We start from the raw sequence: 13,021 nt of genomic DNA on the forward strand, positions 1-13,021 counted from the left end.
GAGATAGGGTCTCATTCTTTCACCCAAGCTGGAATGCAGTGGCACAATCATAGCTCACGGCAGCCCAAAGTCCTGGGCTCAAGGGATCCTCCCATCTTAGCCTTGCAAGTAGGTGGGACTACAGGCGCCCACCACCGGATCTGGCCAATTTTTTTTTTTTTTTTTTTTGAGGCAGGATCTTACTCTGTTGCCCAGACTGGAGTGCAGTGGGGCGATCTCAGCTCACTGCAGCATCAACCTCCTGGGCTCAAGCAATTCTTCCACCTCAGCCCATTTTTTTTTAAGTGTTTTATAGAGACAGAGTGTCACTCTGTTGTTGCCCAGGCTGGTCTCAAACTGCTGGCCTCAAGTGATCCACCTGCCTCAGCCTCCCAAAGTGCTGGGATTGCAGGTATGAGCCACCTTTTCCTGCCCAAAACCCACTGAGACACTTGTTTGGAAGATTTTTAAATGGTTTAGAAACAACTTTCTTTTTTTTTTTTTTTGAGACGGAGTCTCGCTCTGTCGCCCAGGCTGGAGTACAGTGGCCAGATCTCAGCTCACTGCAAGCTCCGCCTCCCGGGTTCACGCCATTCTCCTGCCTCAGCCTCCGGAATAGCTGGGACTACAGGCGCCCGCCACCTCGCCCGGCTAGTTTTTTGTATTTTTTTAGTAGAGACGGGGTTTCACCGTGTTAGCCAGGATGGTCTCGATCTCCTGACCTCGTGATCCACCCGTCTCGGCCTCCCAAAGTGCTGGGATTACAGGCTTGAGCCACCGCGCCCGGCCATAGAAACTTCTGTTTTATAGATTTTTTTTTTTCTTTTTATGGAGACAGAGTCTCACTCTGTCGCATAGACTAGGGTGCATTGACACAATCTCAGCTTACTGCCAAGTGATTCTCGTGCCTCAGCCTTCTGAGTAGTTGGGATTACAGGCACGCACCACTGCCCCCAGCTAATAATTGTATTTTTAATAGAGATGGGGTTTCGCCATGTTGGCCAGGCTGGTCTTAAACTCCTGGCCTCAAGTGATCCACCAGCTCTGGCCTCCAGAAGTGCTGGGATTACAGGTGTGAGTCACCGTGCCCAGCCTAGATTTTTTAAATGTGAGAATCAGATGTTTTGTTTTATTTATTTGTTTGTTTATTTTTTGTGTGTGACAGAGTCTTGCTCTGTCACCCAGGCTGTGGCGCAGTGGCATGATCTCGGCTCACTGCAAGCTCCGCCTCCTGGGTTCACACCATTCTCCTGCCTCAGCCTCCCGAGTAGCTGAGACTACAAGTGCCCACCACCATGCCTGGCTAACTTTTTGTATTTTTAGTAGAGACAGGGTTTCACCGTGTTAGCCAGGATGGTCTTGATCTCCTGACCTCGTGATCCACCCACCTCGGCGTCCCAAAGTGCTGGAATTACAGGCATAAACCACCACGCCTGGCCCGTTTTGTTTTATTTTTAAAGATGGATCACATACCGTTATTAGAAACAAAGTCATTAAAGATCAAAACATTTCCAAACATGTGTCTTCAAAACATGCTTTTTATGGCATGAGCTTCTCTTGATTAGTGGTGATTTTTTTCACCCCTTGGCCAGCTGACTCCCTCTCAACACTAGATTCTCATCAAACCATAGGAGTTTGTACCTGTAATACTCATTTGTATGTGAAGCACTAGGATTATTTGTAACTGTAATCTTGCTCCTTCACAAGAATCTGGTTAAGCCCCTTGTCCACTTTGGAGAATTAGGAAAAATTAATCCAGATAGCATAATCTGTAAATCCACTTATCTGGACATACATAAACTTTATAGAGACTAGGTGTGGTGGCTTTCACCTGTAATCCCAACAGTTTGGGAGGCCAAGGCAGGAGGATTGATTGAGGCCAGGAGTTCAAGACCAGCCTGGGCAACAGAGCAAAACTATTAGTAAATAAATAAAATAATGATAATAATAAAAACTGTGTAGAACACTGAAAAACAAACATAGTACAGGACACTGAAAGAAAACACATACAACCCCTCCAAATACGAAGCTCCTGACCCCTTACCCAGTTACCTTACCTGTCTTACATAACCCAGGATGTCTAACAGAGGCCCAATGTTAATCCAATTACTAAATATTAATAAAGCTTGCTTGTTTTTCTTCTTTTAGATAATATAATACACTTAAATTCTAATGTGTTTTTTCAGCACCTCTATCATCTATTCTTTTATTTTTTTATTTTATTTTTTATTTTTTATTTTTATTTTCTTTATTTTTTGAGACGGAGTCTTGCTCTGTCACCCAGGCTGGAGTGCAGTAGTGCAATCTCAGCTCACTGCAACCTCCGCCTCCCAGATTCAAGCAATTCTCCTGCCTCAGCCTCCCGGGTAGTTAGGATTACAGGTGCCCACCACCATGCCCAGCTAGTTTTTGTATTTTTAGTTGAGATGGGGTTTCGCTATGTTGGTCAGGCTGGTCTCAAACTGCTGACCTCAGGTGATCTGCCTGCCTCAACCTCTCAAAGTGCTGGGATTACAGGCATGAGCCATTGCACCCAACTTTTTTTTTTTCTTTTTTCTTTTTTTTTTTTTTTGAGACAGAGTCTCACTCTCTCACCCAGGGTGAAGTGCAGTGATATAATCATCCCTCATTGCAGCCTCCACCTCCTGGGCTCAAGTGATCCTCCCACCTCAGCCTCCTGAATAGCTGGGACCACAGGCATGCACCACCACACCCAGCTAATTTTTTTTTTATTTTTTATTTTTAGTAGAGATGAAGTGTCACTGTGTTGCTCAGGCTGGTCTCAAACTTCTGGGCTGAAGCGATTCACCTGCCTCAGCCTCCCAAAGTGCTGAGATTAAAGGTGTGAGTCCCCATGCCTGACCTTTGTAATCATCTTGTACCTGAGGCACACCTTTCTTTTTTGGCCAGGGGGTGGGGGGCAGAGAGTCTTGCTCTGTCACCCAGGCTGGAGTGCAGTGAGTCCATCCCAGCTCACTGCAACCTCTGCCTCCTGGGTTCAAGCAATTCTCCTGCCTCAGTGTCCCAAGTAACTGGGATTACAGGCACGCACCACCATGCCTGGCTAATTTTTATATTTTTTAAGTAGAGATGGGGTGTCATCCTGTTGGCCAGGCTGGTCTTGAACTCCTGACCCCAAGTGATCTGCCCACCTCCCAAAGTGCTGGGATCACAGGCATGAGCCACCGTGCCTGGCCAAGGCACACCTTTCTTTGGAGACCATCGGCCCAGGATAAACTTAGAAGAGTGTTAGATTGAAGTGCATGTACCTTATTGGGTACTAAATTGCTCTCCCAAGGTTTGCCCTAGTTTTATACCCCACTCTTTTCTTCACATTTTTACTAGAACTTGGTTTTAATACATGTTAATTTTTGCAGGTCAAAAGTTATGAAGTGGCATTTAATTATTGTTAAATTGGTATTTTCCTAATTATTAGTGAATCGTAGCATGCTTTATGTTTATCAGCCCTTAAAATGTCTCATGTTTGTATTACCTGTATTTTTCTTTTGTGTTATTTGTCTTTTCCACATTGATTTTTAAGAATCTACTTTTTCAGCCAGGCACAGTGGCTCATGCCTGTAATCCCAGCACTTTGGGAGGCCGAGGAGGGTGGATCATGAGGTCAGGAGTTCAAGACCAGCCTGGCCAAGATGGTGAAACCCCGTCTCCACTAAAAAATACAAAACTTAGCTGGGCGCAGTGGCGGGCACCTGTAATCCCAGCTCCTCGGGAGGCTGAGGCAGGAGAATTGCTCGAACCTGGGAGGCGGAGTTTGCAGTGAGCCGAGATCGCGCCACTGCTCTCTAGCCTGGGTGACAGAGCAAGACTCTGCCTCAAAAAAAAAAAAACTCCTCGAACTCCTGAACTCAGGTAATCCGCCCACCTTGGCCTCCCAAAGTGCTGGGATTACAGGCTTGAGCCACTGTGCCTGGCCTAAGTCTTTATTTTTAGTAGAGATTGGGTCTCACTATGTTGTCCAGGCTGGTCTCAAACTCATGGCCTCAAGTGATTCTCTCACCTTGGCCTCCCAAAGTGCTGGGATTACAGGCTTGAGCCACTGTGCCCGGTCTAAGTCTTTATTTTTAGTAGAGGTTGGGTCTCACTATGTTGTCCAGGCCAGTCTCAAACTCATGGCCTCAAGTGATCCTCTCGCCTTGGCCTCCCAAAGTGCTGGGATTACAGGCTTGAGCCACCATGGCCAGCCTTTTTATTCATTTTTTTATTATCTTTTTGTCATTGATTTCTAGCTTCACTATATTGTGCTTATAGGATATGTTCTGTATGGTATTGATTCTATGGCACCGGTTGACACTTTAATGGCCTAGTATAAGTCAATTTTTATAATGTTCAAAGTGTGCTTGAAATAATATTTTCTAATTGTTGGCTATAAGATTTTATATATAAAAATTAGCTGGGCGTAATGGCGGGTGCCTATAATCCCAGCTACTCAGGAGGCTGAGGCAGAAGAAGCTTGAACCCGGGAGGCGGAGGTTGCAGTGAGCCAAGATCGCACCGGTGTGCTCTGGTCTCGGTGACAAGAGTGAGACTCCATCTCACACAAAAAAAAATTATATATGTATGCTAGATAAATTTTGTTATATTGTTTAATCTTCTATATGTTACTAATCTTGTTTTATTTTTGTTCTAGCAGTTTTGAGGAAAAGCATGTTAAAATGTCCCACTGTATTTGTAGATTTTCTAGTCTTCCCTTGAATTTCTGTCAATTTCTGCCTTAAATATTCTGAGGTTGTATTGTTAGATTAATGTAAGTATTAGGTTATTATAGTTCCTGGTGAATTGTTTCTTTATCATCAAGAAATGACATCTGAATCCCTAATACAGGCATACCTTGTTTTATTGCACTTTGCCTCATTGCACTTCCCAGATATTGAGTGTTTTTTACAAATTGAAGGTTTGTGGCAACCCTGTGTCAAGCAGCCTATTGGTGCCACTTTTCCAACAGCATGTGCTCACTTTGTGTCTCTGTGTCATATTTTGGCAATTTTCACAGTATTTCAAGCGTTTTCTTTATTATTGTATCTGTTATGGTGATCCATGATCTTTGATGCTACTATTTGAATTGTTTTGGGGTGCCACAAACCACAACCAGGTAAGATGGTGAATTTAATAAATGTTCTGACTGTTCCACTGACCGAATGTTCTCCTGTCTGTCTCCCTGTCCTTGGTGTTTTGTTTTGTTTTGTTTTGAGCTGGGATCTCACTCTGTTGCCCAGGCTGGAATACAGTGGCACCATCATGGTTCACTGCAGCCTTGACCTCCCAAGGCTCTAGCAATCCTCCCACTCAGGCTCCCAAGGTGCTGGAACCACAGGCACGCACCACCATGCCCAGCTATCTCCCTCTCCTTAGGCCTTTCTTTTCCTTAAGACACATCAGTATTGAAATTAGGCCAGATAGCCAGGCATGGTGACTCACAGTGGAAGAAGTAACTGATGATGTGGTGGAAATAACAAGAGAACTAGAACTAGAAGTGGAGAGGGAAGATATAACGGAATTACTGCAATCTCATGATAAAACTTGAATGGGTGAAGAGTTGCTTCTTACAGATGAACAAAGAAAGTAGTTTCTTGAGGCAGAATCTACTCCTGGTAAAGATGCTTTGAACATTGTTGAAATAACAAAGGATTTAGGATATCACATAAACTTAGTTGATAAAGCAGTGCCAGTGTTTGAGAGAACTGACTCCAATTTTGAAAGAAGTTCTAGTGTTAGTAAAATGCCATCAAACAGCACCCTATGTTACAGAGAGAGGAAGAGTGAAACAAACAGCCAATCAGACCAGGCGCAGTGGCCCAGGCCTGTAACCCCAGCACTTTGGGAGGTCAAGGCAGGGGGATCGCCTGAGTCAGGAGTTTGAGACCAGCCTGGCTAACATGGTGAAACCCTGTCTCTACTAAAAATACAAAAATTAGCTGGGCGCAATGGTAGGCGCCTGTAATCCCAGCTACTCAGGAGGCTGAGGCGGGAGAATTGCTTGAACTCCGGAGGCGGAGGCTGCAGCGAGCCAAGATTGCACCATTGCACTCTAGACTGGGCAACAAGAACGAAACTACGTCTCAAAAAAAAAAAAAAAATCACTATAGCCACCCCAACCTTCAGCACCCACCACCCTAATCAGTCAACAGCCATCAACACTGCGGCAAGACCCTCCATCAGCAAAAAAACTGTGACTCACTTAAGGCTCAGATGATCATTAGCAGTTTTTAACAATAAAGCATTTTTAAAGTTTATTTCTTTATTGCCCTCATGCAGAATCAATAAAATTTTGTGGAGTTTTTTTTGTTTTTGTTTTTGTTCTTTTTGAGAGACGGAGTCTTGCTCTGTTGCCCAGGCTGGATGAAGTGCTGTGACGCATTCACAGCACTTAATTAAAAATGAAGTATTTTAAGTTAAGACATACATTGTTTTTTTAGACATATGCTGTTGCCTACTTATTAGACTACAATACAGTGTAAACATAACTTACAGAGACTAGGAAACCAAAAAACTTTTGTGACTCATTTTATTATGATGGTCTCAATATATCTGAGGTATGCCTGTAATTCTTTTTTTTTTTTTTTTTGAGACAGTCTTGCTCTATCACCTAGGCTGGAGTGCAGTGCTGCGATCTCGGCTCACGGCAGTCTGCACCTCCCGGGTTCAAGCAATTCTCCTGTCTCAGCCTCCAGAGTAGCTGGGATTACAGGCGTGCGCTACCACACCCGGCTAATTTTTGTATTTTTAGTAGAGACAGGGTTTCACCATGTTGGCCAGGCTGATCACGCAGGTGATCCGCCCGCCTTGGCCTCACAAAATGCTAGGATTGCAGGCGTGAGCCACCACCGCGCCCAGGCTCTTTATCTTTTAAAGTCTGTTGTGTCAGATTTTAATATTACTAAATTAGTTTTCTTTCTTCATTTTGCCAGTTAAATTAAGAAGCAGTAGACAGCAATATCAAGAGCATGGAATCTGAAGTCAGGCTGCATGGGTTCAAATCCTAGTCTAACACATCCTGGTTGTGTGATCTCAGGCAAGTTATCATCTCAGTTTTCTTTTCTATAAAATGGGGATAGTTACTGCCTATTAGGCAAGTTATCATCTCAGTTTTCTCTTCTATAAAATAGGGATAGTTACTGCCTACTAGGCAAGTTATCATCTCAGTTTTCTCTTCTGTAAAATGGGGATAGTTACTGCCTACCTCATAGGGTTGTTACAAAGATTAAACTACTTTTTTTTTTTTTTTTTTTTTTTTGAGACGGAGTCTCACTCTGTCACCCAGGCTACAGTGCAGTGGCACGATCTCGGCTCACTGCAAGCTCTGCCTCCCAGGTTCACGCCATTCTTCTGCCTCAGCCTCCCGAGTAGCTGGGACTACAGGCACCTGCCACCATGCCCAGCTAATTTTTTTGTGTTTTTAGTAGAGACAGGGTTTCACCGTGTTAGCCAGGTGGTCTCGATCTCCTGACTTCGTGATCTGCCCACCTCAGCCTCCCAAAGTGCTGGGATTACAGGTGTGAGCCACCGCACCTGGCCTAAACTACTTTTTTTTTTTTTTTTTTTTTTTGAGACGGAGTCTAGCTTTGTCGCCCAGGCTGGAGTGCAGTGGCTGGATCTCAGCTCACTGCAAGCTCCGCCTCCCGGGTTCACGCCATTCTCCTGCCTCAGCCTCCCGAGTAGCTGGGACTACAGGCGCCCACCACCTCGCCCGGCTAGTTTTTTGTATTTTTTAGTAGAGACGGGGTTTCACCATATTAGCCAGGATGGTCTCGATCTCCTGACCTCGTGATCCGCCCGTCTCGGCCTCCCAAAGTGCTGGGATTACAGGCTTGAGCCACCGTGCCCGGCCCTAAACTACTATTTTTAAATCACGCTGAACATCTAATAAGTACTCCATATGTATTCATGAAATAAATACATCTGCATTCTTTTTTGGTCAACTTTTCTGTGTCATTATTTTATAGTTATTTCTTAGGTAAACATCATATAGCTGAACTTCTTTTTTATTCAATTTGAGGCTCTCAGTCTAACATGGAGGTTAAATACAATTTTTAAATTTAAATTTTGTTGTTATTATTATTTTGAGGCAGGGTCTCACTCTGTCACCCAGGTTGGAGTGCAGTGGCGTGATCTCGGCTTACTGCCTCCTCTACCTCCTGAGTAGCTGGGACTACAGGCCCATGCCACCACGCCCGGCTAGTTTTTGCATTTTTAGTAGAGACAGAGTTTCACCACCTTGCCCAGACTGGTCTCGAACTCCTGGGGTCAAGCAGTCGGCCTGCCTCAGCCTCCCAAAGTGCTGGGATTATAGGCATAAGCTACCACTCCTGGCCTAAATTTAAATTTTAGATTTGGGGGTACATGTGCAAGTTTGTCATACGGGTATATTGTGTGATGCTGTAATTTGGGCTTGTCGGGGGGTGGGGCGGGGGCAGGGGGTGCAGAGTCTGTCTCTGTTGCCCATACTGGACTGCAGTGGGGCAATCATAGCTCACTGCAGCCTTGACCTCCTGGGCTCAAGTGACCCTTTCACCTCAGCCTCTCCAATAGCTGGGGCCACAGGTGCATACCTAATGCTCAGCTACTTTTTTATTTTATTTCTTGTAGAGAAAGGTTCTCCCTATGTTGCCCAGGCTGGTCTCAAACCCCTGGTCTCAAGTGATCCTCTTGTCTTGGTCTCCCAAGTGGTGGGATTACAGGCATCAGTCACCACACCTGGCCTGGGCTTCTAGTGATCTCATCACCCAGACAGTGAACACATTACCCACTTTCCTCTCTCTAACCTTCCCTCCTTTTGGAGTCCCCAGTGTCTATTGTTCTCATCTTCATGTCCGTGTGTATACAGGGTTTAGATCCCACTTAAAAGTGAGAACATGCAATATTTGGTTTTCTGTTTCTGTGCTAATTTGCTTAGGAGAATGGCCTCCAGCTGCACTCACATTGCTGAAAAAGAAATGATTTTTTTTTTTTTGAGATGGAGTTTCACTCTTGTTGCCCAGGCTAGAGTGCAATGGCAAGATCTCAGCTCACCGCAACCTCTGCCTTCCAGGTTCAAGCTATTCTCCCTCAGCCTGTAGCTGGGATTACAGGTGCCTGCCACCACACCTGGCTAATTTTTTGTATTTTTAGTAGAGACGGGGTTTCACCATGTTAGCCAGGATGGTCTCGATTTCCTGACCTGGTGATCTGCCCGCCTCGGCCTCCCAAAGTGCTGGGATTACAGGTGTGAGCCACCGTGCTCGGCTGGCTTTTTTTTTTTTGGAGACAGAATCTCACTCTGTCGCCCAGGCTGGAATGCAGTGGGGTAATCTCGGCTCACTGCAACCTTTGCTTCCTGGGCTCAAGTGATCCTCGCTCCTCAGCCACCCGAGTTGCTGGGATTATAGTTGTGTACCATCACTCCAGGCTAATTTTTGTATTTTTAGTGGAGATGGGGTTTCACTATGTTGGCCAGGCTGATCTCGAACTCCTGGCCTCAAGTGATCCCCCCGCCTCAGCCTCCCAAAGTGCTGGGATTACAGGCGTGAGCCACCGCGCCCAGCCTCATGTGTGTGACTATTGTACATGGGATCACATTCTTGATTTGGCTCTCAGCTTGAACATTATTGGTGTATAGAAATGCTACTGATTTTTGTGTGTTGATTTTTTTTAATCCTAACATTTTATTAAAGTGATTTATTGGGTCTAGGAGCCTTTTGGTGGAGTCTTCAGGGTTTTCTAGGTATAGAATCATATCTTCAGTAAACAGAGATAATTTGATTTTCTCTTCACTTATTTGGATGCCTTTTGTTTCTTTTTCTTGCTGATTGCTCTGGCTAGGACTCCCTAAATACATTTATATTTTAAAGTATTTTCATTTTTTAGAGTTGCATAGTGTTGCACATATGACTACACTATAATTTATTTAACCTACTGCCCATTGTTAATCAATATTTTCGTTGCTTTTGATCTTTTGGTATTGCAAACAATGCTGAGGCAGATACCTCTATTAGACAAATTCTGTCACACATGTGAAAAAAGAACATGCTGAACCATCTTGCCTCTTAAAGTTTCTGCTTGGAAGTGATGTCACTTTTTTCTTTTTTCATGAGCCAAAGCAAGTCATATGGCCAAGCCTTTGTTCGTTCATCAGGTCTGAGATGTATAAGCTTCCTCAGGGAGGAGTCCCACTGGAAGAGATACCAAGTATATGTACTATATATACCTCTACCAGTGTTTAGAAAATATCACCCTGGGCCGGGCACGGTGGCTCACACCTGTAATCTCAGCACTTTGGGAGGCTGAGGCAGGCGAATCACCTGAGGTCAGGAGTTCGAGACCAGCCTGGCCAACCTGGTGAAACCCCAACTCTACTAAAATACAAAAATTAGCTGGGTGTGGTGGCAGGCGCCTGTAATCCCAGCTACTCAGGAGGCTGAGGCAGGAGAATGGCCGGAACCCCGGAGGCAAAGGTTGCAGTGAGCCGTGATCGCACCACTGCACTCCAGCCTGGGCAACAGAGTGAGACTCCCTCTCAATAAATAAATAAATAAATATAAAAATTATCACTCTGGTTGCTGAATGGAGAATGGATTATACTGGGGAGAGGTAGGAAGCTACTTGGGAGTGCAAGTGAAGAATTGACGGGGTACTTTAGGCAAGAAATGATAGCAGCTTGAACTAGGGTGGTGGTGGTCTGATTCCAGATGTATTTTGGAGGCAGAGTTAGTAGGATTTGTTCTTGGAGTGGGGATGGGCACAAGGGAGAGTACTGAAAGATAACTTCTAGGTTTTTGGTTTGAGCAACTGGGTGAATGATTGTGACATTTGAGTAAACACTAACATTTTACTGAGAGGGGAAGACCTGCGGGGAGAACAGGTGGTTTTTTGACAGGGGCAGTGAAACAAATGTTCTGTTTGGAATGTGTTCAGCCTGAGGTGCCTATTAGACATCCAAATTGAAATAACCAGTAGCCACTTGAATATGTGAGTCTGAAGATCAGACAGGGCAGAGTCACAGAAAATCTGAAGGCGTGGCAGAGCTGAATTGTAAAGCCATGGAGCTGGATGAGATCTCTTAGGGAGATAAGGGAGAGGGATAAGGGCTAAAGCGTTGACATACTCCAACGTATATAGGTGAACAGTGGCTTTGGATCCAGCAAAGAGGTCTGAGGACGAACCATTGAGATAGGGCAAAAAGTGCTGAGTCATGGAAGCAAACAGAAGAAAGTATATCAAAGAAGGAATGGTCCATCTTCTATAAGTTGGATATGATGAGGATAGTATTTGAGACTGGAAATCACAGTTGACCTGGATAAGTACAGTTTTAGTGGGGAGGTCACCAGCTCTCCACTGCATGATCTCTAATTAGGTCAAATTTGATCTCTAATTAGCAAAGTCTAATCAGATGGGTTGAAGAAAAGATGTGATGTGAGGGATAAAGATACGTTTTTTGAGAAGTTTTGTTGGGCAGGTAATAATTGAAGAATGGGAGGGGGACAAAAATGGGAAGATGAAATGATGATGTGTAAGTGAAATCTTTATGTAAACTGCAAATGCTCTGCAGGTGTTAGGCTTATTTTGTTATTTAGTATTCAAACTTCTAGGAATTTCAATGCAGCTCAGTGTGAAGAATCACTAAAAAGCGACAACTAGTCCTCAACTTGAGGACCATTAAGGGTCAAACCCGTCAAGCCAATGAAGAGCCGAGAAATGAAGAGACGGTTTGAGAAGACGTAGGGGGTGGGGGAACGGAAAGAGGACTTGCGGAACTAATATTGTCCTTCCAAGGACACCGTAGGGCGGATCTCGCAGCTACTGCCTTGTTTTAGGGGCGGAGCCGGCAGGAAATTTAAACTGAAACGGCGGCCGAGGACGCCAAGAGAATGATGTTTTAGCTGCCCTGGGGTAACCGGGACTGTAGAGTAGGGAAGAGCTCATGGAGCGCGCGAACGTAATACGGAGGCCTCTGATGAAGGAGTACGAAGGCCGAAAAGGAGCCGGCATTTGATGAGCGAACCGATAAAGGGTACGGATGCCGGGAAGGGGAGAAAGAAAGGCGGAAGGGGTCGTTAATAGTTGAGGCCAGGTGCAGGGTCGTGGAGGGCGCTTAGGAATTGAGCAGCGGGTAGGTGCAGAAGCTGAGGAGGGTATAGGGGCCGGGAAGGAGTTGAGGGGACCGAGGAGTGAAGGTGGCACAGGAACGTAGGGGACAACAGCCTGGAGGGAGGTATGGAGATTGAGATGGACTGGAGGTGGCCAAGAGGTCACGGCCGTTGACTGAGCGGAGTCTGAAAGGAGGCGGGGAGCATGAGACAAGAGCCTGGCGGGAGTCGCGGGATGTAGGTCGGAATGGAGTTGAGTCTTGCTGTTCCCAGGAGTCGCGTTTCTATGCGGGTTTTGAGAGACAGTAGTGGGCGGGAGGCATGGAAGGTCGAAGGGTTGGTGAAGATGGTTGAGCTGCTGTTATGTCCTTTCTCAGGAGACGATTGCCTCGAGCTGGAGAGTTCCATGGCTGATAGTAGGCCCCGGGCCCCGGACCTAGGTGGGTAAAAAGTCAGAACTAGGGACAGGAGATGAAAATTGCCCCAGGGTCTCTTGGAAAAGACCAAGAAATGTTCGCCCTGTTGGAGTTTTCTGATCGCTCAGTGTTTTTATATACTTATTTGTTCATTTTATTTATTTATTGAGACGGGGGTCTCGCTGTGTTGGCCAAGCTGGTTTCGAACTCCTGGCCTCAAGCAGTCCTCCTGCCTAGGCCTCCCAAAATGCTGGGATTACAGGCGTGAGCCATGTCGCCCGGCCCACTTAGTGGTTTTATGTGTGTATGTATGGACGCAGCATCATAGACCGTTTTGGGATTCATGGTAAAGGTCAAGTAAGACTCATATTATGAACAAGAATAGCAGACAGATGTGGAGTCAGGATAGAGTGACTTATTAAATTTATAAATTATTACATTCATAGTTGTTTACAATAAAATCCGTAAGTTAAACACTGCTACCTAATTAGGTAAGTATTTTAGCACATGGCACTTCCCTCCATACTGCCCCTTTAGTTAATACCA

The 13,021-nt window shown here is 45.2% G+C and overlaps 1 protein-coding gene across 24 annotated transcripts in view; it reads left to right on the forward strand.

The window, feature by feature from the left end:
* The first annotated feature begins 11,684 nt into the window (after positions 1–11,684).
* DBF4B (DBF4 zinc finger B) overlaps positions 11,685–13,021 on the forward strand; it is a 43,549-nt gene continuing 42,212 nt past the window's right edge. For 4 of the 24 annotated variants that reach the window (XM_015119879.3, XM_015119880.3, XM_015119881.3 and 1 more), the window contains exons 1-2: positions 11,685–11,983; positions 12,437–12,499. In XM_015119879.3, coding sequence (XP_014975365.3) covers positions 11,965–11,983; positions 12,437–12,499 — 82 coding nt within the window. In that variant the 5' untranslated portion in view covers positions 11,685–11,964. The remainder of the gene's footprint in view (positions 11,984–12,436; positions 12,500–13,021) is intronic. The other 20 variants (XM_077972060.1, XM_077972059.1, XM_077972072.1 and 17 more) reach the window with 14 other exon arrangements.

Source organism: Macaca mulatta, chromosome 16 (genome assembly GCF_049350105.2).
Source record: "Macaca mulatta isolate MMU2019108-1 chromosome 16, T2T-MMU8v2.0, whole genome shotgun sequence".
NCBI lineage: Eukaryota > Metazoa > Chordata > Mammalia > Primates > Cercopithecidae > Macaca > Macaca mulatta.